Here is a 26807-nt window from a genome sequence, read left to right on the forward strand (position 1 = left end):
TTGATTTTTTACCTGACTTTGGTATGGCACATGGTGAGTTATTTCTTCATTTGATGAGAAAGTGGACGAACCTGGTTTCTCCATCGTATGTGGCCCTTCTTCAAATACCACATCTCGATTGGTGAGTATTTTCTTTGCCTCTAGATCATAGAGTCTATAAGCCTTAGACTCTTCATTGTATCTGAGAAATATGCACTTGTTGCTTTTGGCTTCTAGCTTTGTTCTTTGTGAATCAGGAATATGTGTATAACAAAAACATCCAAAATGTTTTGAAATGCAAGACCTGAGGTTTCTTACCAGAATAGGCTTCTTGAGGCATTTTCCCTTTCAAAGCCTTTGTGTAGCTTCGATTGAGAATGTCCACTATTGTACTTACTGCTTCGGCCCAAAAGGAATCTGGTATACCCTTGGCTTTGAGCATACACCTGGCTATTTCTACCATCGTCCGATTGCAACGCTCCACAACTCCATTTTGCTGTGGTGTGTAAGATGTAGTAAGGTGCCGTTTTATGCCATGCTCGTTGTAGTAATTGTTGAATTCATTTGTTCCACAAGCTTTGGCCACATATTAAACTTTCCAAAAGCTTCAGAATTCTCACAAATGAAATACACCCACATCTTTCTACTAAAGCCATTGACTAACAACAAAAAGTAGAAAGAACCACCCAAAGCGGATGTAGACATTTTTCCACAGAGATCTGTGTGTACCAACTCTAGAGGAGACTGAGCTTGATTACTACTCTCTTGTGGAAATGCCTTTCTTTGTTGCTTGCCCATCATGCAAGCTTCACAAACTTCATTCATATCTGAGATTTGAGGCATGTATGCCACCACCCTAGATTTTTGCATCTCTTTTAGCACAAAAATGTTTAAGTGACCAAATCTCTCATGCCATAATTAAGTTGTACCTTTTTTTGTAGTGATCGTAAGTGCAAAAAGTTCGTAGAGATTGTTGCGCCTTATGCCCTTTCCCACTGTGTTGCCTTTAGAATCCAAGATTTCTACTCCATTTTTCTTGAAACGGACTTCAAGATCACGATCAGTGATTGCAGCAATGGACAACAAATTCTTTTTTATTTGAGGCACATACAACACATTAGAGAGCTCTTTAGTTTCACCTATAGTTGCTAAAAAAGAAATTGTCCTAGACCCTTCAACTGGACATTTGGCATTATTCCCAACAATTACACTTATGGGTTCCTGTAGAGGAACTATACCAGTCTTTCTTACTAGTCATATGTCGGGATGCACCACTATCTAGAATCCAAGAACCATCAACAAGCAGAGTTTGTGCTATGAGCATACCTCTTCTATGACGGCCCACAGTTCACCACAGTTCAAGGTCTATTTCAGCATTATTGGCGGATTTTCTTTCCTTCCAAGAAGCTTTCATTGGTTCCTTCTTCTTGTCTGCTTTCTTCTTTCTACAGTCTTTAACAGCATGACCCTTCTTGTCACAGTAAAAACAGCTAAATGAAAATTTCCTCTTCTTGGGCTTCTTCTTAGAAGCATTTGACGTTGTCCCCTTGCCTTTTCCATTGGCTGTGAAGGCAGCATCACCCCCACCATCCCTGGTCCCGAGTTGCAGCTCCTCTTCAAACAACATTGCACTCAATTCTTCAAACATAAGAGGGGTTGGACGAACTTGAGTGTTGAGTGTCATAACGAGACCATCATATTTTTCTAGAAGTATGCAAATGCAGTACCGAGCTAAATCTTTCGGAGAAATAGCCACTCCAACGGCAGCTAATTGATCGTGGAGGTCCTTAATCTGCTTGATAAATGCTGCCACTTTCTCTCCATCAGCAAGTTTCTCAGCAGCAAGCTGATTTTCCATATTTTGAATTTTGGTGTGACTGTACGCCTCATATTGGTGAGCCAATATGTTCCAAGCTTCATGTGCTTTAGTGGTATGTTGAACCAAAGTGAGGACAGAATCACTTACACACATGACAATGGCGCTTAATGCATCTGCGTTCCTTCTTTTCCAGGCACGTAGAAGAGTAGCATCTGGGGGAATTAAAACTCTTGGATTTTTCATATCATTTGTTACAGTGGGCTCCAGGTCTGCACCATTTGGCCCCAACACTGTCTCCAACAATTCATATGAATCCGCAATTGCAAAAATTTTGAATTTCCACAATCTGTAGTTGGTGCCGTCAAGCTTTCCTTCGGTGAATGCTGGTGCACAAATGCAAAGCAGAGTAGCACGGGCAACAACACTTGAAGGCGTCGACATAATTGATTTCGCAAAGTAATACAAGTACTTCTCATACTTTCTTAGCTAGGTGAACCTAGTGCTCTGATACCATGTAAGAATTGCGGGATACAATAAGGATCTAGTAGCAAGGAGTGTAGAGAGAGATACGATGCAAAGTAGATTAGTGGAAAATCAAAAACTTTAGATTAGCACACTATTACAAGTGATGGCATCATCCACCCATGCGCTCTCTAGGTAGAGCTTAGATTAGACAACTAGAGTAAGTAGGAATACGAGGGACTAACAATCCTTACACAAGGATTTGTTGTGTACGTCAAGTGTGCACACCATTCTACGGAATTACTCATGAGAATGCCTCCTTATATGGATCTAAGGGAGCCTCTAAACGCCCATGTGCAGTCGCCCCTTAGATAGCCAAGTCCAAGTAGGACTCTCCCATGCACCCATGTGTAGCCGCTTTTGGGTAGACAACTCCTCCTAGAACTCGGCCACCAGCCAAGGAATTACAGCTACTGGCCGCCGACCGCCACCGGCCAAAGACCATGGACAACCGGCCACCGGACGGCCATTTTTTTATTGTCTTTTGACCATTGTCCGGCCAAGATATTTTGAAAAAAAAGAATATTCCAACGAAAAGGAATAAAGTCTCGAGGGCTTTCGCCCCCAAGGCCGCCAAAATTGGCTCTGAATTTGCTCCGTACCATCCACAATCACAAATAGAGATCTCATCAGCGTGCAAAGTTGGAATCCACCAAATATATATGCACCATTGGCTTCTCCTCATATGGGGGCCTTACAAATTGTGCAACATATATTGTGGTGGAAAAACTAAGAGAGGTGGGCATTGCAAGTATACCAACACATTATACATTAATATGATTACATAATGCACCCCCCAAGGTTGAAAGGTTTTCGGAGGCCAGTTATGTGCCCACTTGACCGCATCGATAGACATGCCATCTGATGGTTTTTTAGCCTTGACCAAATTTTGGAATGTGGTGTGAAATTTATGAAGTCAGTAGTAGGAGTTGGTGGCACATCAATCGGAGTCCGGATCGGCAAGATACTGATAGTTGAAGTCGGCAGCAGTTGCTGATAGTGCATTTCCAAATTATTTTTTGGTATTTTGGCGTGCATTGTTCAAAGGCTCAGCAAAGCCGACATGTGGAAGGATTCTAGAGGATCAAAGGGTGGCTTGGAGATTTTTCACTTGGGATTTGCGGCTTGGTTATTGGGTTTGTGAATAGGAAATGGGAGCTTTGCCAATTTGGTACTCAAGGTGAAGTTTTTCCAATGTGATGATAAGGGTTGTTTGGGAGCCTTGAGGGACATTTGATGCAGGCCTACCATGAGGTGACTAAGAAGATCCCATATGCAAGGTACTTAGCCATCTGCTTGAAGTATAGCCTTCTTTGGGACCTCATTTAGGTGCATCAAGTAGAGAAGGAGCTCCTTAGCATGGTGGCTATGGTGGGAGCTCTGTAGGTGCTACTTGCGGCGGCTAGTGGTGCTACGGGGCAAACTTGGCAGCAATGACACGGCATGGTAGTTGACAGAGGCTGACAAGCAGCCTTGAATGTTGATGATGGTAGATTGCAGGAAGTTGTTCCCGCGACCAGTCGAGCCCAAATTTTTGATGGCTCAATGGGACCCCCACTACCGCTAGCGCAAGTGCCTTAAGGGGGGGGGGGGGGGCTTCCCGCTGTGGTGGAGAGGCAAAGTGAAAGAGGAAGAGAAAAAAGATTTGTCCAAGCCTACAAAGAGTGAATTTGCATGCAAATGTTTCTAAATTGAGAAGACACTTGTTCGATTCTCCTTAACAACTAAAAATGGCCAAGGAGCCTCTATAAAACCTCTTTTTATACCCATTTTTGGGGCTTTTTTTCCCGATAATCAAGAGGATGCACCGTCAAGTGTGTAAGTAGTGTTCTTTGTGTTGAATGAAGTGAAGGATTGCTCGACACTTTGTTTATCCCCCCGCCTCTTCTCTTTTTTGCTACGTCTCTTTGTGTGTGTGTCGATGCCGATGGATGTGTGTTCTGATTCTCCCTGACTTACTAAAAATGGTCGATGGGCCTCTATGAAACCTCTTTTTGTACCCATTTTTGGGGCTTTTTTTCCCGGTGATCAAGAGGATGCACCGTCAAGTGTGCAAGTAGTGTCCTTTGTGTTGAATGAAGTGAAGGATTGCTTGACACTTTGTCTATCCCCCCACCCCCTTCTCTTTTCTGTTGCATCTCTTTGTGTGTCTACCGGTGCCAATGGATGTGTGTCCCTGTGGACCGTTTTTGTGGTGCACAGAGAGAGAGAGAGAGAGAGAGAGAGAGAGAGAGAGAGAGAGAGAATATTGTGGATGTTGTGAATGTATGTGTGTTTGGTCTCGGTGTGTTCTTTGGCACATTGGGTTGTGTGCGAATGGTGGTTTTCCGGTGTGAATGTGTTGTTGGAAGGTGTTTTCTGAGAGGATAGGGGTGATGTGAATACCTTGGGCTATAGAGAGGTATTTGTGTGTGTGCTTAGTGTGTTCCCCATTCCCCCTCTCCATCTTGTGGTTTCCCCACTGATGAGGAGCATCTGATGCCAAAAGTGTGAGTTTTGAAGAGTAGGTGCTGCTAGAGATGGTATGGTCAGGCTTTTTGATTTTCATTGGGTTTGTACCAAAGTCCAAATGGTTCTTCAGTTTTAGTACAAGAGTAAAAAATAATTCCCAAAATAAGTTGTTTATTTGTAGCTAAAGATCTTTGATCTTCTTTTGAATAGCATGAGAGAGAGAGAGAGAGAGAGAGAGAGAGAGAGAGATTCTTAGTTGCATCCATACAACAAAAGATAGTTGCTCATTAGTCCTTTATGAAATTTGCAAGCTTTGATAGACTCTTCTACTTGTTATTGATGTCACACCCACATTCCTAAACTATATTGTTCAAAAATAAATTGACTATGCTATCTCTATGTGAGGTACATTTAGTATGTATTTTAAAAACATTCAAAAAGCATTATTTCCTTGTTTTGCCAGGATCACATAGCCCAATACTCAAAATAATCACAACTTTTAAGCAACAGGACAGAAAACTTAAGTGAGCCTTATATGGATTTTTCAGCCCTAGTTTGCTTCAACAAACCATCTATATGTTGCCGTCCACGTTTGTTCTACATGCACCACAACATGTCCATTTGCACAGTGTCTAAAAATGGATTAAGTAACCGAAAGACCACTTTATTGGAGCCCCATATGGCAAGACCTACAAAACAATGCTAGTATAAGACAAAATTACCATGGAAAAGTTACATGATAGCCACCACACCAAAGGAAGCAAAAGCAACCAACAGAGGCATCAGTCCCTCACTTTCCCTATATGGGCATTTCCATGTATTAATAGTGAAGAACAAAGATGTGGGATGCAAGGAAAATTGCATGGGCAGGGGTAACAAAATTATGCACATAGTTTCTATGCAAGGCCCCTCACATGGGGAACCTTACCTCTCGACAATGTCAAAAAAAAATCAATATAATATCAAGATAGTCCATTCCTTGCAAGTCCCAAAGATGGGCACTTTGGAAGCATTAATTGTTGTACTTTGAGAGCAAGATACCATTCAAGGGAAGCCATCTCACACATGGTATGAGTATATCAAATACTTCTAGAAAACCTATGAATGTGTAACTGTATAGGCCCTAGGGGCACCACAAAAAACACATGGTATGATTATTTCAAAGAATTTCCAAAAACCTATGAATGTGCAACTATACAGGGGCACCTCAACACACCGCTTTAATACAAACTCTAAATTCCCAAGTGTATCAGAGTATGTCTCCAAAAAGCCAATACACATGCTATTATGGTTAATTCTGTAAGCAATGTTAACACACAACAAAGTTTACCATGGTTATGCAATGCTGATCAACACCACACCCGAAAAACAAATTTCTCACAAGAAGCTATCCTCCCAAGTAGTGCAATCACAGGGCGTGTCAAAGAGACACTAATTTAGAGAACAAGGTCAACTGCATTTTGTGCAGGTCCTACAATACTGACATTAGAAATTATGCAACTTCCCCATCATGAGGTATCTAACCAATTCACAACAATGAATAAGTACAAGTCCTTGAATAAAGGGACATGTCACCGAATATAGATGCAAATCCTCAAATGAGGTTACTTTTCATTTTTAAATAAGCATTCAATTTGGGCTATAGGCGCTATAGCAGGCACATGTCCCCGTTTATGCAACACCAATGCAAACAAGAGGTTTGCATGTGCCAGTCCTTAGCTACACAAAACTAAACTAAACCATCCCATATGATTTGCAAGAGCTATAGGTGAGGTTGACTACTTGGGACATAGTCGCCTCCTCTTCCATCTTCTTCTTTGAACCCTTTGTCATGGCAAGTACCACTTGCTGGCTCTTAATGTAAATAGAGAAACTCAACTATTAAGAAAAATATGGACTTTGCATGGCCCTTGTAAGGAAGCCTGATTTTTAGGGATTAAGACTAATGTTGTGTAGGGTTAAAGGGACGGGGATTTAACATTTGAGAGTTTTTCATTTCAAGTTCTTTTGACAATTTCATCAAACTTTTGAGTTTTTTTAACCAAACATGTGTCATATCATAAAGTATCTATTTAATGTAATTTTCAATCATCATAAGACTCCACATATGTGTGGTTGACAGAGAAAGAAAGTATAAATTATAGAGAGATAGTATCTATGCACGTTACCATTGGAAGAAGAGATTATAAACCCTAGAGAGAGAGAATGACTTCTCTTCTAAAATCTTTAGAGAGACAAAGTAAAATTCTAGAGTTGTATATCACTATGCACACCAATTCAAAGCTTATATAACTTCCGATTAGCCAATTAAACCCTAAACCTTGACTACATTGGTAATCTATCAAAACTCTGGCAGCATAACGACGTGAAAATGCAAACAAAAAAATCCCATTCCACAACTCATGCAATCAGAGTCAAATATGTTTGCAGTGCATGCCATCAGATTCAAATAAGTCCACAACATATGCATGTGATAAAGTCAAAAATCATGCCAAATAGAGACAATACCATTTCCCCAAGCTTGCGCTTTTTGAATCAAAGTAAGTTTGCGAATGTAAGTACATTCACTAATCTACCACAGGATAGGACCAAAATTAGAGTACAAAAAAGACATAAATTCCATAAATGTAATGGTTACTCTAAAAGGTAAGTAATTTTCTCCTAAATAGCTTGCAGGTTGCTTCTGTCTTTTGTTTGAAATTTGAAATCTTGAATTGCATAAACAATTTTTTTTTAAGATAGATGATCACAAGTGGAATAAACTAAAATAAATACAGAAAAACACTTTAGTATCATAGAGCAATTATCTAGTGAAAGATGCATACCAAACCAGCAGTAATTAAATGGGGGGAGAAATCCTCCTTGGTTGTCCGAGAGTAAAGGCGATATCCATTGGTGAGAGGGTTGGCTGATGAATAATCATGTGCTCCTTAGGTTCAAGTCCGAGCATTTCGTGTACACATAGTACATATGTCTACATGCCAAAAAGGATTCGTTTGTCTTCTCTCACTTTTGAAAATCCGGACACGTGCATGTTGGACTCCCTTTTATATGCATCTCATAAATGTTTTCAGTGAGCACTCAAAAAACTACATGCTTTTGAGACTTTTTCACTTCATCCAAAAATAAAGTTGTCATACTATTACATGCTTCCAATTTCTTCATGTCCTCTTTAGAAATTCCATGCCTCCACTTTTTCTTTCGTGAGCTACCACCACCTTCTTGGAAATCGTCAGCCGGAGGTTGAGCATTTACCATTGCATTCTCTATCCTAAATCCACTCTGATAATGTGTTGCAAGTTCATGTGTGGAGATATATGTCCCTCTTGCTAATGGCCAAACATTTGGAGCAGGAGGTAAATCTTTGACTTGTTTTTTTATTGATTGAGTATGCAAAATATCATGATTACAAAACCATAACCAGTGCTCAATTGTTTTACCCTTGAACATTCTTTTGGACCATATATACATGGAGCAACAAGACCAATAGAGCAATTATGCAAGAGATTGTCACAATTTTTTCTCCCCACTATTCCAAAACACTTTTTTTTACTTTGAATGGGCATTCTCCTCAGGGCCCACTGAGTGTGTGGCACATCACTCTCTAACACACTGTTTCTTTGAGATGACAAAGGTGTAGTTGTTTCCTTTTAAGATCCAATATCATCATCATTGTCACTAATTTGCAATGGAGTGTTAGAAATGCATGATCCTTGGGTATCAAACCTAATTTTTTTTGGGCTGACCGCGATAGTTTCGTTGCCTAGATTCCATGACATATTTCGGGCGATGGGAGCTACCCTCTTTTTGCATTATACTGTTTCTTTGTCTCCATGCAAAATTGGTTGTGTATACATTGGAGTCCCTGCAACCACCTCGTGTAGTAGATGGGCCACGTTGGCCGGAGTTGGAGTGTGTTGAGATTCAACTCGAGAAAGCAAAGTCTCCATTGTGGGACCCGTTCCTGTATAACACCCAGTAGTATATCCCAAATGCTTTTCACATTGAATATATGAACTTATAACATCTGTTACATAGGCATTATACAAGGAAATTTTTCTCTTCCACCTTCACCCACTAACCAACTAGCATGCACACTTTTTGATAAATTAACATTGGGAATTTGTGCCCGCTCCCACGGACTTAAATCAGCCTATGAAACTCAAACAAACATGCATTAAAATTTATAAGTGAGAAATTCTTTGTAGTTAGATGTTGTCTCCACCATTTTTGAATTGAATGCACCTTTTGAGATGCAAGCTCAATTGTCTTACAAGCTCTCCATTCTTCACACTTATCAATGTGTTGATTTGTTAGATTTTGAGGTATCCATTTTTTAGCATATTTGTGCAGACTCTACTCCCAATGAAATAGGCATGACCGTTCACGCACCTCCATAATTTTATCTGGCCCGTTATTGAAGACTATTCAAATAGCATTCCAATTTTCACCAGCTTCATCATACATAAAACCTACAAAATCAGTTGCACCATGCCCATACTTTTCCATTGTTGAATTCAGGTTCTCCCAAAAAATAAGTTGAGTCTTTGCATCCTCCTCTTTAGTTTCACATATAGCAATTATCTGCAGTGATTGTATGTTGCAAGATAATCGACATAAATATTTTCACACATAACATCTCATATTTAATGATGAAAAAATATGAGATATTTTAAATACTTAAAGATTACCTTGGATCATAAACTGAGCATGACATTGTTGCCCAACCATCTATTATATGGGTAAAATCAAAATGCACCCACGCATTTCTTAAGTCTTCCATTCCGGTTTGTTTCATTCAATTTACTAGATCAATCCCAGAACCTGGTCCCTTAGTGGACATTTTAAATAGGAAGCAATTGTCATCCTCTTTACCCTGTCCAGGAAATCTACTCTCATGGGAAAAAGGAAACATGCACTCTTTTTGAAGCAATAAAATATTATCATATCCATCCCCAATAACAACACCTTGACTCTTCCTCTCCTTTGAAACGATTGAAGAAAACCTACATGATGAATCCCAAAAAAGTTAAATCAATAATAGTTAAAATATTAACAAATTCAAGGAACGAAACTTAGTTTCTCATACCCTTTGGTTTGAACAAGTGCAATCATTTCCTCCAAAAAATCATTGATTTGTCCATCGCATGTAACTTTAGCTTCCTCATCAATCAAGGAGCTAAGCACAAGTTGTTGTGCCACCAACATTTGAATTTTTCTTGGACCACCCTTTTCAATTTTTAGTACTGCACCTACCAGTTTTCATACTCTTGAAATGGCAGCCCTAAGGTTCCTACCTTAACATTATGAAAATGTTTACCAACATGTATTGCCAATTGCGACATTGTAGTGTCTCGAGGCAAAACATGATAGATTTTGCAAGGACAAGCAGCAACACAAGTAACAACCTTCTGAAAATAATGACAAGTTATTGTTGTCTTCTCTTCCATTGCAAGGTAGTCCTTCTTGACCTGTCTGTCCAAATATCCATGAAAATCTATACCATTAAATTCTTGTTCATTAATATAATGAGGACATGTTGAATAATTACATTGCATGCATCCCAAACAATGGCTTAGATGAATTGTGCATGCTATTGCCATGGTTGTAGCAGATGGGTGAGTCCACAAGTGACCATCAAAGCGTTGTTCCATCCCTGACATTTTTTTTTGTTTATCATGAGTTGCCAAAGCACAAATTTCCATCATAATGTTGTGGAAGTTCAGCAACTTGCAAAGGAGCTCCACATAATGCTAATAAATCCTTTAACTTTTTTGCCCCTGGATTTTGTTGAATCCAAATGATGATTGACTGAGTTTTGAGCTGTCCTATTTTGTCACCACTACTTTCAAGATGCACAATGCTTAAAACCTCTTCAGATATTTCTTTATCATTTTCTTTCTCACTGTCAGATACCTGTATAAATGTGTCTGAATGAAGCAACTCAAACAAGCTCGACAAAGATCCATCACTGTGGTTGCAATAAGACTTTTGTTAGGCCACAATCACTTTCAATAAGAGCAGATAGTGATTGAAAATGGCAAGATGGAGGCAGCAAGCTCTACAAATAGTAAGCACTAAAGCAACAAAGAGTTTCCCCTCAACTGAATGTCGTGGTTGACTATGTGGTCACCAACTTTCCAAGTTATTGTCGCTTTCATGTTGGACATATTATCTTAAGAAAAAGATTACAGGAGGGTGGAGGTGCCAAAAAACTGTGTTGGGTTGTTGAAGTCGGGGGCTTCAAGACAAAGTTTGTAACTATAATATCAACTTAGAGCAAGAGGTTAAGTCAAGGTGGTGAAGGTTAATGAATGTGAAAGATGGAGTTTACATTTAAACATTGCTTAAACAAATTGGTAGGTAAACAAAAAGACCACGGATTTTGTGCATAAGATATTGTGCATTAACTCAGATGGGTCAAAGATTAATGAAGAAGTGCATTTAAATTGGCTAGTATGTCATTTAATATATGACAGTTGCAAACTAAAATATTATAGTTTTTAAATATGTACAAACTATAATTTTGTGCTTGCCATTGGAATTTGGCATCAAATTTGGCAAGCCTTTTAATTGCTAGATGGTGGTTCAAGGACTGCATTTAATGCAGTCTAATAGTGCCTTTGATTGGTGTGTGTGTGTGTGTGTGTGTGTTTTGTAAACACAAGTGTATATGTTGATAGAAGTGTTTAATATATATCTTTTTTTGTAAGTGTGTAATATATCTTTTTTTATAAGTGTTTATAAATATTTTTTAAGTGTTTAATATATATATCTTATTCTATAAGTGTTTAGTTATTTGAAATATATAATTGTTATGTGTTTAGTGTGTTTAATTATATACTCGTTATAGGTGTTTATTGTATATATTTTATAAATATAATACGTGTTTAGTAATTTAATGTACATATTTTATATGAAAATATAATACATGTAAAGTGAAATGAAAGTGAATGAAGTGAAGTGAAAGTGAAGGAGCCTATTTTGCCGTGAAAAAGAAGAAGAGAAGGTACTTATATTTACTTATATTACCCACAGGCGAACATATACATGTACCCATATAAATACAAGGTTTATTATACAAAACAAACTTAGATAGCTTGATTTGGTACAAATCAAGATCAGGTTGGTACAAGACCCCATCCAAAAGGAAGAAGCTCCTTCACAAACTTCAAAGCAGCTGCCAATCTGCCAAACAGTCAAGCACCAAAAAAGTTGAACCAAAGAGAGTAGCCCTCACTTGCACCCATAGAAACAACACAACATTTTGTTAGAATTGGCTCTGTATGTAGGTGATGCATGGGAATCCTAGTTGTTATCCCTGTCACAAAGGTACAACTTTTTTGTGCAAATAACCTTATAATTGAAATATAAATTTTAAGAAACTTTGGTAGTCAATTACACCATTATAAACAAACTTTTAACAGTCTGATATATTGGTAGTGGTACTGGTACTGGTACTAGTCTCAAATTTTCAGTGCCAGTACTGGTACTAGTAGTATTGGTACTGCTATCCTGGTAAATTGGTACACTAGTTGTTATCCATTTCACATAGGTACACCTTTTTGTCTAAGTAGCCTTATAATTGAAAGCGCAATTTCAAGTGACTTTGGTTGCCAAATACATCATTTTAAACAAACTTTTTATAGTCTAATACACTGGTACTGGTACTTGTACCAGTCTCAGATTTTCAATGCCAATATTGGTACTAGTAGTACTGAACAAGGTAGGTTCAACACGTACATCCAAAACGTTACCGTACCGTACGGTTGATCTGTACAGATCCGTACCGTATGGATACTGTGCTATTTTTTTATTTAAAAAAATCAACCACTTATCCAACGTGACGGTTTCGCTAGGCCTAGGCGACTATTTTTTGGGGCTTACTTTTAAGGCACTTGAGCATTGAATAGTAACAAATTGCAGAGAACCAGTAACCAGTCACTGCAGAGAAATTTGCAGAGAAACAGTGTGCAAGTAAAGTCTCTTTCTCTCTCTCTCTCTCTCTCTCTCTCTCTCTCTCTCTCTCTCTCTCTCTCTCTCTCTCTCTCTCTCTCTCTCTCTCTCTCTCTCGTGTCATGTGTCTTTCTTATTGTTTGCGACAAATTCATCATGCCTAAGGAATGCAACCCGTACTGGAAGGAGCATACCAATGTCATCCGCAATATCAACACTCCAGGCCAAGCGGGTTCTGACACTCGATGATGGCAATGCAAGTACTGTAATATTCAACCCACGAGTACAATTTCTCATGTCGTCAAGCACCTGACAGGCATTGGCACGACCAACAATTGTGGAGGGTGCAAAAAGGTTCCACAGGATATTAGGGACAAGCTGATTGCGGAGAATTTTTCGGAAGTACCAACACCAAAAAAAAATGCAAGTAGCCAGCACACACATGATGCTCTTCATGATGCTCTTATTGGGGATTTTGGTGGTTCATCTTCCGAGGTTCAAGAGGATCATCCCACTATTGGTTCTAGTAGAAAGAGGGCTCAAGTTGTGTAGGAGGAGGAAGATCGAGGTGATATGGATGCACGTAGGCAAAGCACCTTGCCTTCGTGTGCAAACTCTCTTTCTTGGGTGAAGGAGCGTCAAAAGGTGGCTGAGATGGATATTGCTCGCACTCTCATTGAGTGCAACATTTCCTTCAATGTTTTGAGGAATGAGCAATGGAAGACGATGGTCCGTGCTATAGCTGATGTTGGTCAGACAGATTCATGGTCAGGGGTGGAGTATAAGAAGATGCGCACTACAATGCTTGATGAGCAGAAGGCTTTGATAGATAAGGCTTTGGTCCCGATCAAGGCCGATTGGCAGCAGTTTGGGTGCACCATCATATCAGATGGCTGGAGTGATGTTCGTAGGCGGCACATCATTAATATTCTTGTGTCGTCTTGTCTTGGCACATACTTCTTGCATGCTGTGGATGTAGGGAAGGCCGGAGAGCGCATCAGTGGTGAGTTTATCTTTGGGCACATCAAGAAAGCTATTGATGGGGTTGGGAAGGAGAATGTGATACAGGTTGTGACTGACAATGCCTCAAATTGTAAACTTATGGGTGAAATGGTCAAGGTAGCTTACCCTTGGATTTCTTGGACTCCATGTGCTGCGCATTGTCTTGACTTACTTATGGAGGATATAGGCAAGTTGCCTTGGGTATTGCCTATTGTTACAGATGCCACTAAGATGACCACCTTTTTCCGCAAGAAACATCAAGCTTTAGCTATCTCCAGGATCCACAGTACACTTGATATGGTGCGACCCTCAAAGACCAGATTTTCTTATATGTATTTAGTGCTACAGAGACTCTTCAAATTGAGGGATCCACTTCTCCAGACAGTCGTGGACCCAAAGTGGAGATTGATGCATCACTCGCAGACAGAGCCCACTAAATACATTCAGCGATGGGTGCTCGATGAGTCCTTTTGGACACAGGTTCAGAGTTTGACAGTGGCATTGCAGCCAGTGTATGTGCTTCTTCGAGTCACAGACATGGAGGGCTCTACATTGGGCCTAGTCTATCATCTCTTCATGGAGATGAAGAGACACATTACAGAGTGCGTGTCTCTGACACAGAGCTGGTAAGTACTTGTCTTTTGAAATCTTCTAGTACACTTGTTGTCATTTGAATTTGCCAATTCAACTTTGTTTTATTGCTGAAAATTTCAGCCGAGATGACAACATGGCCATTGTAGAAAGGAGATGGACTTTCATGAGTCGTCCCATTCACGGGATGGCTGCATTGCTTCATCCTTTCTACAAGACGCTAGAGCTTTTCCATGAGAGGATTCTCTCAAATCTCAAGGATGATTACATCAATATGATGTATGATATTGATGATTAGCTGGAGATTGATGCAGAGATGATCATCTTCATGAACAATATAGGACCATCCTTTGCTAGAGTTGTGGTGTTGAGGCCAGAGGCTACCAAGTTTCCTCTTACATGGTGGCAGAATTATGGGAGACAAGGTCTTCCAACGCTTACACATCTGGCTTTACGAGTACTTTCACAGGTAATTGAGAATCTTGAGACTTATAGTTTTTGTACAATGTACTTAGTACTTACTATTGCCATATATTAAATCTCAATGCTCATTGTTGTAGGATGTCTCGGCTGGTGCATGCAAGCGCAACTGGAGCGCTTATTCCTTGATACATATGAAGATCCGCAATCGTCTCAGCACTTCTCAACTGGAGAAGTTAGTCTATTGTTGAGCAAATATGAGGCTTGTGCGAGCCTACCATGCTTTGGGAACACCCAAGCAGGTCTACTATTAATTTTCACATGAATGATTGAGTCATGAATCATGATACACTCGGCCATTGAGTACTTAGTACATACTAAATAATATTGTCTCTATTTTCATTTTTCACCAGGCGGACCCAACCAAGGTGAAGATGGTGGCAGATCCTTGTGCTATAGAGGAGGTGGAGGCGCATATCAGAAATGAGCAGGAGGAGATTATTCAACTACTTCACAGGGAGTTGGGGAGTGTTGATCGGCGTGTGATGAGGTCATGCGCACAAGCTTTGGCTATTCCTCTACGTGAGCAGGATCCAGACCCAGATAGTGCTCGAAGAGAGAGCATTCGTAAAGGGAAGCTACCTGTTCGTTCTTCTCGGAAATGAGCAAAATGGTTGTTTCATCTCATTGAGGCTTCGACAGAGGCAGTAGAGGATGATATACATGTGGCACAGGTGTCTGTGATGGCAGATCCAGAGTACGACGAAGAGGGAAATGTCCTGACGGATGGGGACTTGGTCTCTTCAACAGAGTCTTCATTTGTATCTGATGATGATTTTTGAGGATGGGGCCATCACATGGATGAGCTAGCTTTGAGCTAGCTATTTAGTGCTTTCTACTACTATATAGACAAACTTTTTGAGTAGGATGGTTTCATTTATGATGGTTGATGAGCCCTTTGTTATGGCGTGGGCCTTGTAGGCTATCACCTATGGTACTTGTCATTTGATGTTTTCAGCATTGGTGTGTTCATTCTTATTTCAGATCTCATTTGACTCTTGAGCCTTGATGTTCTTGTTCAGTTATCAATGTCGTCTTAACTTTTAAGTCTCTTGCAGTAGTTACACAGTATGTGGTTGTCTTGTAAAACGTGTCTTTGAATGTCTCTATAAGTTGTTGGCTTCTCTCTTGATTTATATTGAAAAAGTCCTAGAAAATGTAGTATTTTGCGGTTTTTTTACAAGAGTACGTATTTTTACGTACATAAAAAATTTTCCTGTACGGAAAAACGTACAGTACGTACATATACACCACGTACAGTACGTTTGGTACCACCCTGGTGTACTGAAACTGCTATCCTGCAATCCCGATCTGAGACTAGTACCGGTACTAGTCTCAGACTCTCAGTGCTAGTACTGGTATTGATACTGCTACACGTCTATATTGTTATAATGTTATACAGGTTTATTGGCAAACTGGTTTCCAATGTTATATTGTTATAATGTTATACTGGTTTATTGGCAAACTGGTTTCCAAACATTATTTATGTCGAGAATACCAAAAAGGTGTATAAACTAGTAGTCTTAATAGGAGATAGATAATTCCATAAGTCTTGCAAAGAGCCAGTATACTGGTACAGATACAGGTCTGGTATATTGGTATTGGTACTGGTATCAGTCAGTGCTAGTACTAGTACTATTAGCTGTTAGTACTGGTACTGAAATTGCAATACTTCTAAATTGGTATACCAATTGGCATACTTAGTATTGATATAGGTGCTGGTACTGGTACCAGTCTCAGATTTTTAGTACCAATACTTGTACTGGTACTGTTATCTTGCTATCCTAGTAATTGGTACACTCTGTTATTTATTTCACATAGGTACACCTTTTTGTGTAAGTAACCTTATAATTAAAAGCAAAATTTCAAGAGACTTTGGTAGCCAATTACATCATTTTAAACAAACTTTTTACAGTCTGATACATTGGTATTGGTACTGGTACCAGTCTCAGATTTTCACTGCCAGTACTGGTACTGGTACTGCTATCGTGCAATCCTGGTCAATTGGTATACTAGTACTGGTACTAGTCTCAGACTTTCAGTGCTAGTACTGGTATTGGCAGTATTGGTATTGATACTGCTACACATCTATATTGTTATAATGCTATACTGGTTTACTGGCAAACTGGTTTCCAATCATTGTTTATGTCGAGAATACCAAAAAGGTGCATAAACTAGTAATCTTATATAGGAGATAGGTAATTCCACAAGTCTTGCAAAGAGCCAGTATACTGGTACTGATACAGGTCTAGTACTGGTATCAGTCAGTGCTAGTACTAGTACTATTAGTACAAGTATTGTTAGTATTGGTACTAAAATTGTGATACTTCTAAAATTGTCAATGTTAGTACTAGTACTGGTAGTACTGGGACTGATACTACTTTATTACATTTTTCGTCTACATGTTTAATGGTTTACCGGTTCCCTAACATATTGTTATTTCTTCACAAATATTTGAACAATGTTAAAACCAGAAGTTTTACCCTCGGAGATAGGAAATAGGCAATTCTATAAGGGTCATGCAGAGAGCCAGTATATTGGTATATATACAAGTTTGGTATACTGATACTGGTACAAGTACTAGTCTTTCGACTTTCAGTGCTAGTATTGGTACTGAAACTGCTATACTTCTATACTGGCATACTAGTACTGGTACTAGTCAAAATACTTCTAGTGCCAGTACTAGTGCTAGTAGCACTAGTATTGATACTTCTGTTCTGCTATACCGGTTATATCAGCCGGTTAACAAAACCAGAAGAATGCATAAAACCAGGAGTTTTATACTTGAAATATATAATCGTTATGTGTTCAGTTTAGGGTTTTGATATGAAGAAGAAGAAGACAAGGTACTCGGGGTGTGTGTTTGTGTGTGTGTGTGTGTGTGTGTGTGTGTGTGTGTGTGTGTGTGTGTGTGTGTGTGTGTGTGTGTGTGTGTGTGTGTGTGTGTGGGGGAGGGGGGGGGGGGGGGGGGGGGGGGGGGGGGGGGGGGGGGGGGGTATGTGTGTGTGTGCGTTTTATACTTACGGAAATGGGTATGTGTGTGTGTAGCTGTTTTACCATAAATAATATGACATAATTAAACTTTTTACATTCAAAAGACAGCTGGCTCTAGAAGAAATGAAAAAATAAGTGCAAAAGTAACTCAGCCTTAAATTAATTTTGTACAATACTTGTACGAGTGAAGCCTCATTCCAGTATACAAAGTGACAGAAGAACTTCCCAAGTAGTAGGTGAATGTGTAATCTAGTGTAGGACAGCTAACCAAAGCCAAATAAAACCTTCCAAGACAAGATAGAGTCCTTGCTTGCATCCATCCAAACAAGACAACAGATATGTTAGCCTTGGATTTGTATTAAAGGTATCAATGGACTATACCAGTTGTTATCCATGTCGATCTTAAAAACTTTTATTCAACTTTGTACAAGCTTAGTCCATAGTAAATGTTTTAAATAAATAGGAACCCAAAATTTTCCATTTATAGACAAATTTTACATCATTTTGATTAGAAGGCCATTACCCCTTCTAATCCAAGTGTCAGAATTCCCCCCATATTAGAATTCCCCCCATATTACGTCACAATTCATTTTTTTTAGTAAAAGCACTTAGTTAGTGTAGTGGGGTTTTTTTTTTAATAATCTCTTTAAGTAGTCATAAACCAGTCGTAAGCTAGTCCAATGGTTGTCATATGGTTGGGCAAAGATTTATTGGCCCATTATGTTTACCAAAATTTACCATTTTTTATAAGTTAACCTACCTTAACCATCCTTTCGGACAACCCAGATAGCAGGAAGTCCTAACAGAATTTAAAAATTAAATGCTACAATATGCAATCTCATAAGAGAATATAAACAGGAGATCATTTGTAGAAAATTCCTCATGACGGTTTCAGCCATTTAACTAATATCCAAGGGAAGTGGCGTTACCATCAAACGCCCATAAGTGACAGGTTATGGCCCAATTTACACCAAAATTTACAAGATCATAGCACCTATGTAGCCGTCGAGAAGGTAGTATAACAACCAGAAATTTAGCGAACCATCGTCGAAGTAATCACAGCGACAACCAAAACCATAGTGAAGTAAGTGGTAAACCATCTCTTAAAACAATCCTTCCCAAGCATAAGTCAGTAGTTTTTAGCCCAAGTAAAAACGAGTCAAGAAACCGCTAGTAAGCAAGTAGATAGAGCCTAAATTTCGGCCATTAATATAAATCCATGTTCCGAATCAGTGACAATAAGCACCCCGGCCAAAAAATATATACTCATTACTAGTGTGGGGAGGGTAAAGCAACACACCCCCTTTTTATATCAAGAGTTTTTACCCCAACACAGAGTAATAGTCAAGTAACAAGGCACAAAACCGCCTGCCATCCTGCAACAGAGATTAGTATGCAAGAAAAGCAATATATCCCATTTTGTATTGGTTTCCAGGGCAAAAAAAACAACCCTAGCCAACCACATGATCCAATCACTAACCCATAGGGTGGAGTTTTTTTTTTTAAACAGTTATTAGCATAAAAACAGTATTTTTGTGAACCATCAGTAATCACACGACGCAGAACAGCCCCATGTCTGGGATTACAATGTTGCAGAAAGAAACAACCATAACTTCCTACTAATTTTGTAAAAAAAATCATCATCCTTTCAAAGTGACAAACCCTCGCGGTAAAAGCGCATAACCATGCAATAAGTAAATCAAGAAATGACAGTGGCCGACCTGAGTAACTTGAGTTGAGAGCTCCATGCTTTGATTCAGATACGCAATCACTAGCATTAAGCAAACAAACAGAGTACAACCAAAGCTAAGTGAGGGGCAGAGATGCACCCTCACCTTTAAATAGAGAAGGGAGGAGGTCACCATAACTGCAAATTGCGCAGTTATTCAAGCGTTTGGGAGATCTCCAATAGAGAAGATGAAGCTGCCTGCGCGGTGCAATGAGGAGACAACTAGGAGTATTCACGGGTTTCACGCGAGGTAAAGACACTCAAGTATTGAGAAGGGCTATAACCCATGGTAGTGCCCATAGGTGGTGGTTTTTACTAAAGTCCTAGGAAGCAAGTAAGCTCGGGAACACCCTCAAGTGAGGTGGTACAGTAGGAGTGTATGTAAACCATTTAGCCAGAAAATACCAACGCCTTATCAGGCCTCTAGTATTTATGAAGGGTCGTCCCATAGTGGAGGCTCAAACATTTTGAAGTTTTTTTTCTAAAAAAGAAGCAAATAAGTTAGGAACTAATTAAGTAACACTGTGTGTGTGTGTGTGTGTGTGTGTGTGTGTGTGTGTGTGTGTGTGTGTGTGTGTGTGTGTGCGCGCGCGTGTGCGTGTGCGTGTGCGTGTGCGTGTGCGTGTGCGTGTGCGTGTGCGTGTGCGTGTGCGTGTGCGTGTGCGTGTGCGTGGTGGGCGTGCGCGCACAGGGACCAACACAATGAGTTAATAGTAGACCCATTGTGAATGGGCCTACTTTCTTATTAGAGAAATGAGATTTTCTCGGTTAAAACAGTCCAGTCATGCCAAGTAAGGGATTGTAAATTGAGGTTAGAATCTCGTTTTTGGTTAAACCATTATGACAGTATTTCCTTATTGATAGTTTAATGTCTTCCCAGGCAAGGAGACAGTCGAAAGAGGAGTAGACGATTAAATACAGCTGGCTAATACAAGAGCTAATAGTCGTCTTGTGAGGCCTATTACTATTCCTTTTAACGAATTCCACAGGTGGTAGTTTCAGGAGATCCCTTTTCCATACAAACCTTAGGTCATATCCTCTGCCAGAAGGAATATGAAGAGAGATAGAAAGGTTAAGGAATTTTACCGACGTGCAAAAAGCCCCATTGGGTGTTATGAGCCCATGTAAAGAAGTAGATTCAATCCTTAGGCAGTGAGGATAGATCAGACAAATTTCACTAAGGAAGGCTTTATTATTGATGCTTAATAAGTCATCCATATACTTGTAGGTGTTTCCAAACTGTGAAAGATTATCTTTGCAAGTTTTCATGGCTTTGAGAAACCATTTATATTCGAGAAGGAAGAAGATAGATGTTACACATAAGTGGAGAACATGAGAACCCCATGGGGATGCCTCGGCATTGGTTAAAACATAAACCCCTAGAAATAGACAAAGCTTCTTTTCTTTGAAGTGTAAGGGGTGTATAGAGTGAGATGTTTTAATCCATCTGGGTTTCTTGGAGAGTGAAATGTAAAAAAGACCCCTTTTTTGTATAGGAGAAGGCCATTTTTATCACATTGGCTAGAACATTCTTAAGGCCAAGAACCCCGTCAAGGGGGATGTTTTCGTAGCATTATGTGATATCTGCAGAAAAATGTGGAAGATTTGTTTTGGGAGGTTAAGAGAGACCTCAGTGGAGTTTTTTGTTAACCAAAAGGGATTGTACTAAATTTGTAAGAAGTCATGGCAAACTTTTTGTTTTGTGGCACAAATAAGTTCTAACTCAGCTAGAACTAGTTCAAGGCAAAGTGTGATATCCTTAGTGATATCAGTAAAGATATCGTTGGAAGCATCAGATGTCCATCTGAACTTATGCGTATGCAACTTATAGGTGGGAAATAGAACAGGTAATTTAGTGTTATGTACGCAATAGCCTAGATTCCCTGAGTGTCTATAGATAGAATTGGTAACAATTTGTAATGAGGAGTTAATTCTAATGAACTCTTTCCCAGAGACACGATCACAGGCGGCCATCCATGCAAGGTTTTTGCAGATAAGAGTGGGACAATTAGAGATTTATCAGGCCCGACTACGAACCATTTTTTAGAGATAATTTGAAAATCAAAAGTAAGCTGTGGTGTTAACCAGGAGTTATCAGTGGTGGATAACCATTTTCTAGAAATTTGTGATATTTTTTGAAAGAAGCATTCTTCCACCAATCTTGTTAGGTCCAGTAGGACTGTCTTCTCCAGTCAGAGAGAACTGACGAGGTCAATTAAGCAGCTTAGCACGGCTGATAGACCGAGATAAGGGTTTTTGGGAGAGATAGGTATGTGATTGAGCCCATTGGCTAAGATTCTTCGTATTTTTTTATCCTCAATAATGCTAAGATCACAAGTACAAACGTGCATACCATAAGAATCAAAGTTCTTGCAGAATGTGGTAAATTGATAGCAAGTACAAACGGGAATAGATTCATGTCAAAGAAAATCATTATTATAAACCAAGTTTTTGACAGGTTGTTGGGAAATCCAACCAATGAGAACATTATCGAGTAGTTTGTGATTGCCAAAAAGTAAGTCAAAGCACTCACAAAAAAGAGCTTTAGGTTGTACCCAATTGAGAAGTACATTGTGGAAGGGACAGTGTATGTAGATACAATCATGGTTAGGAGCAACTTTGTTGAGAGACCTTCATCCACAAGGGCTTGTAGTTACCTACAAATCATCAAGGTTTACAATTCAAGAAAATTCCTGATGGGAGATTTTCTGCCTCTTCCTCTAGCGTAGCTACGAGCCTTTGCTCGGCTGGAGGAAGAGCTAGGAATTAAAAAATATGTAAAAGAGTTGGGGGTAGGGTCAAGAAACTTGCAAGCACATTTAACGTAGGGCCGAAATACATTCCAGATGGATTCAGTGTAGAAATATGGGTTACTTTTAGCAAACTCCATGTTCCCTTTAGTACGGATGTATAGGCCAGTATTGGAAGGGTATTTAGAATGATCAATCATATTGAAATTGAAAGGTGCTTTGATGAGCTCTCCTTTGTCAAGAAATTTCCACTTTTTAAGATCTTGAGTCTACAGTCTTCGACAATTGAGGCAGGGAGATTGGCAAGGTATACCCAGGTTTCACTCAAAATGGGTGCTAAAAAGGCTTTGTTGGGAAGGACCCAAAGCTGATGGTCTACACCAAGGGACTCGATTTCAATCATCTAACCGGTAAAAAAGGAAAAAGTTTAGAGATTTTTGGCACCATTTCCAAGAGGTTGGAGTCATTGAGAGAACAAAGATTATTTTGGAATTCTTTGATTGCTTAAAGAGTAGCACTATCCCTACAGAAAATACCACCGGTTTGAGGGATAGTCGGGGTAGTTGGTGTACAAACAAAGGATGGATTGAGGCCGCACAGCTTCCTTAAAAATTTAGACAGATCTGCTCCAGAAGAGGAGAAAAGGGCAAGCTCCTGCTGGTATTGTAGAGAGAGAATGGGAAGTTGTGCAATGTACTGAGTAATTAAATTTACTCCTTCCTGGGAGTCCTTGTCTAAGGTAGCCAAAACTTTAACCCAATCATTAAAAGACAGCACGTGTAAGATAGACATTTTCTTGTCTGAAGCAAGAGCTAAGTCATAAATTAGTTGAGAGGCATCCAAGCTGCTAATACATCTGAGAACAAGAGAAGTGGCTATAGAGAGGGGCTCAGAGGTCAATTCCAATCCTTGTGAAAGAGCAAGAGTCTGCAGTATACCAAAAAGGGTAAGTGAGGAAATATTTACTTAGAGTAGTAGGTAATACAATCGTTGGACTTTCTAGCAAGGAAGGGTCTGGTTCTAATTGCCTAAGCATTTTTTGGTTTGTGGTTATTAAGGTACAGCTTAATCTGTTTGAGAATCTTTGTATGATTCTCAGGGCTGTGTTTACACTCATGCGAGCTATCATCCTAAAAGGTTTGTCGTCCTAAAAGTAAATATAACAATGAGAACAAGATTAGTTATAGTAAGTTGGGCTTGTAAACGTAAAACCGGCAAAGTCCAAGACTATAATAGCCGTGAGCAGAAAACCAAAAAAATAGCCTAGGAAGGACCACCTAACACCAGTCAACCAATGAAGGGATTATCGACTGTGGGTCAAACCTAGGGATAAATTTCAAGCAAAGTATCCAAAGCCAGCATCCCGGTTTTTCCAAAAAGAAAAAACCGTATGTATAGGATGTGTGTGTAGCTGTTTTACCATAAATAATATGACATAATTGAACTTTTTACATTCAAAAGACAGCTGGCTTTAAAAGAAATGAAAAGATAAGTACAAAAGTAAATCAGCTTTAGAATTAATTTTATACAATGCTTGTACGAATGAAGCCTCCTTCCTATATACAAAGTGACAAAAGAACTTCCCAAGTAGTAGGTGAATGTGTAATCCAGTGTAGGACAGCTAACCAAAGCCAAATAAAACCTTCCAAGGCAAGATAGAGTCCTTACCTGCATCCATCCAAACAAGACAACAGATGTGCTAGCCTTGGATGTGTATTACAGGTATCAATGGACTATACCAGTTGTTATCCATGTCAACCTTAAAAACTTTTATTCAACTTTGTACAAGCTTAGTCCATATTAAATGTTTTTAATAAATAGGAACCCAAAATTTTCCATTTATAGATGAATTTTACATCATTTTGATTAGAAGGCCATTACCCCTTTTAATCCAAGTGTCAGAATTCCCCCCATATTACGTCACAGTTCATTTTTTTTAGTAAAAGCACTTAGTTAGTGTAGTGGGGGTTTTTTTTTTTTTAATAATCTCTTTAAGTAGTCATAAACCAGTCGTAAGCTAGTCCAATGGTTGTCATATGGTTGGGCAAAGATTTATTGGCCCATTATGTTTACCAAAATTTACCATTTTTTATAAGTTAACCTACCTTAACGATCCTTTCGGACAACCCAGATAGCAGAAAGTCCTAAAAGAATTTAAAAATTAAATGCTACAATATGCAATCTTATAAGAGAATATAAACAGGAGATCATTTGTAGAAAATTCCTCATGACGGTTTCAGCCATTTAACTAATATCCAAGCGAAGTGGCGTTACCATCAAACGCCCATAAGTGACAGGTTATGGCCCAATTTACACCAAAATTTACAAGATCATAGCACCTATGTAGCCGTCGAGAAGGTAGTATAACAACCAGAAATTTAGGGAACCATCGTCGAAGTAATCACGGCGACAACCAAAACCATAGTGAAGTAAGTGGTAAACCATCTCTTAAAACAATCCTTCCAAGCATTATTCAATACTTTTTTTTTAAAAACCCAAATAAAAACAGGTCAAGAAACCGCTAGTAAGCCAGTAGACATAGCGTAAATTACGGCCCATTAATATAAAGCCATGTTCCGAATCAGTGAGACAGTAAGCATCCCAGCCAAAAATATATACTCATTACTCGTGTGGGGAGGGTAAAGCATCACACCCCCTTTTTATATCAAGAGTTTTTACCCCAACATAGAGTAATAGTCAAGTAACAAGGCACAAAACCGCCTGCCATCATGCAACAGAGATTAGTATGCAAGAAAAGCAATATATATCCCATTTTGTATTGGTTTCCAGAGCAGAAAAAACAACCCTAGCCAACCACGTGATCCGACCACCGATCCATAGAGTGGAGTTAAAAAAAAAAAACAGTTATTAGCATAAACAGTATTTTTGTGAACCATCAGTAATCACACGACGCAGAACAGCCCCATGTCTGGGATTACAAAGTTGCAGGAAGAAACAACCATAACTTCCTACTAATTTTGTAAAACAAATCATCATCCTTTCAGAGTGACAAACCCTCGCGGTAAAAACACATAACCATGCAATAAGTAAATCAAGAAATAACAGTGGCCGATCTGAGTAACTAGCTTACTTGCTTCTGCGCAATGGAGGTGATAGTAGAGAGATAGTGTTGGAGTAGAGGATGGGTGTGATGGTTGCAAGCAAGGAGAGCTTGAAAAATGGGTTCTAAAAAGAGAAAATCACTTTTCAGGTATGGGATAGTTTTGGAGGATCTTTGGAGAGTGGAAATTGATGTTTCAAAAAAAATTAAATTTTTTGAATTTTAAGGTTTTTTGCGCACAGGTTGACTTTTGGAGGTCAAGAAAATGCTTTCTGACCAAAAAATAGGCACGGGGGAGGGGGGTACAGAAGATAAGATTTGAATTTTTCAAAACCAGGTCAAAAAAGAGAGAAACTTGGACATTCCAAGTGGATCCCCCCCCCCCCCCCCCCCCCCCCAAAACCCAATCCCCCACCTTCTCACTAGGTAAGAGGTCATTAACAAGTAAAAAACTACTTTTTCTCCCTATTATCTATTATTTTGAAGGCATAGAGTGTGTCCACCACCCTCTTCCTATTGGTTGGCTTGTAATTAACATTAATCTCAAAGGATCCCTAGAGGGTTCATATTTTTCCTAATGAAAGACTTTTTCTTCCTATTATTTTGAAGGCATAGAGTGTGTCCACCACCCTCTTCCTATTGGTTGGCTTGTAATTAACATTAATCTCAAAGGATCCCTAGAGGGTTCATATTTTTCCTAATGAAAGACTTTACAAACACAAAGGACTAAGTGAGCTCTAGAGGGGCTCACCTTACAATTTATAAGTGGTCTAGTTGCCTTCAAGATTACAAACCACGAGCGGGATGCCTGTCCAAGTTAACTAAGTGAGAGTGAAGTATGAAAATAAATCATCATTTCAAATTATTACTACAAGGCCTAAAAAGTATACGAGACATGAGAGATGCATGGCACTTTTCCCATGGACAAACACCTTTAAACAAGCAAAATCCCCCCAAACAGTCATGGTGCAAGGGGTCTTTTATCAAGGTAATTGATGCACACAAAGATGTGTGTGTATTGATGGTGTATTTGGGGGGGGGGGGGGGGGGGGGGGGGGGGGGGGGCACGGCACTAAAGGGCACAGATAGAAAGAGATGGGATCGGCAGTCGAGGTTGAAAGGGGGGATCTCGAGGAAGATTGAGGGCGGAAAAAAATGGGCGTCCGTTGCAGGCACGGAGACTTGAACCCTCGCCACCCCCATGAGAGCCCAATGCACTAACCGCTACGCCTGCGACAGGGAAGTTGACATATGGGCAAACTATATAATGATAAATAAACTTGGACAAGTTCCGTTGCTTGTCCAAGTTTACTTTTCCATGTTCTAGTTTATCCCGGCATCCTACGGTTGCGCGCGTCTCGATCTTCGCGTCCGAACTTCGCTGCCGTGGATCCCACCGCCTGGGCTTCATTAAATGGCCCGTGCCCTTTAGTGCTGAGGGGGGGGGGGGGGATTGTCCCCATCAAGTATTTG

The 26807-nt window shown here is 39.6% G+C and overlaps 1 protein-coding gene across 1 annotated transcript; it reads left to right on the forward strand.

Annotated features, from left to right (window-relative positions):
• The first annotated feature begins 13300 nt into the window (after positions 1 to 13300).
• Positions 13301 to 14618, forward strand: LOC147441197 (uncharacterized). Its single transcript, XM_086483402.1, has 2 exons — positions 13301 to 14355; positions 14444 to 14618. Exons 1-2 carry the CDS (start codon positions 13301 to 13303, stop codon positions 14616 to 14618), a joined length of 1230 nt encoding a protein of 409 aa, XP_086339528.1.
• Positions 14619 to 26807: the final 12189 nt, after the last annotated feature.

The sequence above is a fragment of the Adiantum capillus-veneris genome, chromosome 15 (assembly GCF_014529385.1).
Source record: "Adiantum capillus-veneris isolate H3 chromosome 15, ASM1452938v2, whole genome shotgun sequence".
Classification (NCBI taxonomy): Eukaryota; Viridiplantae; Streptophyta; class Polypodiopsida; order Polypodiales; family Pteridaceae; genus Adiantum; species Adiantum capillus-veneris.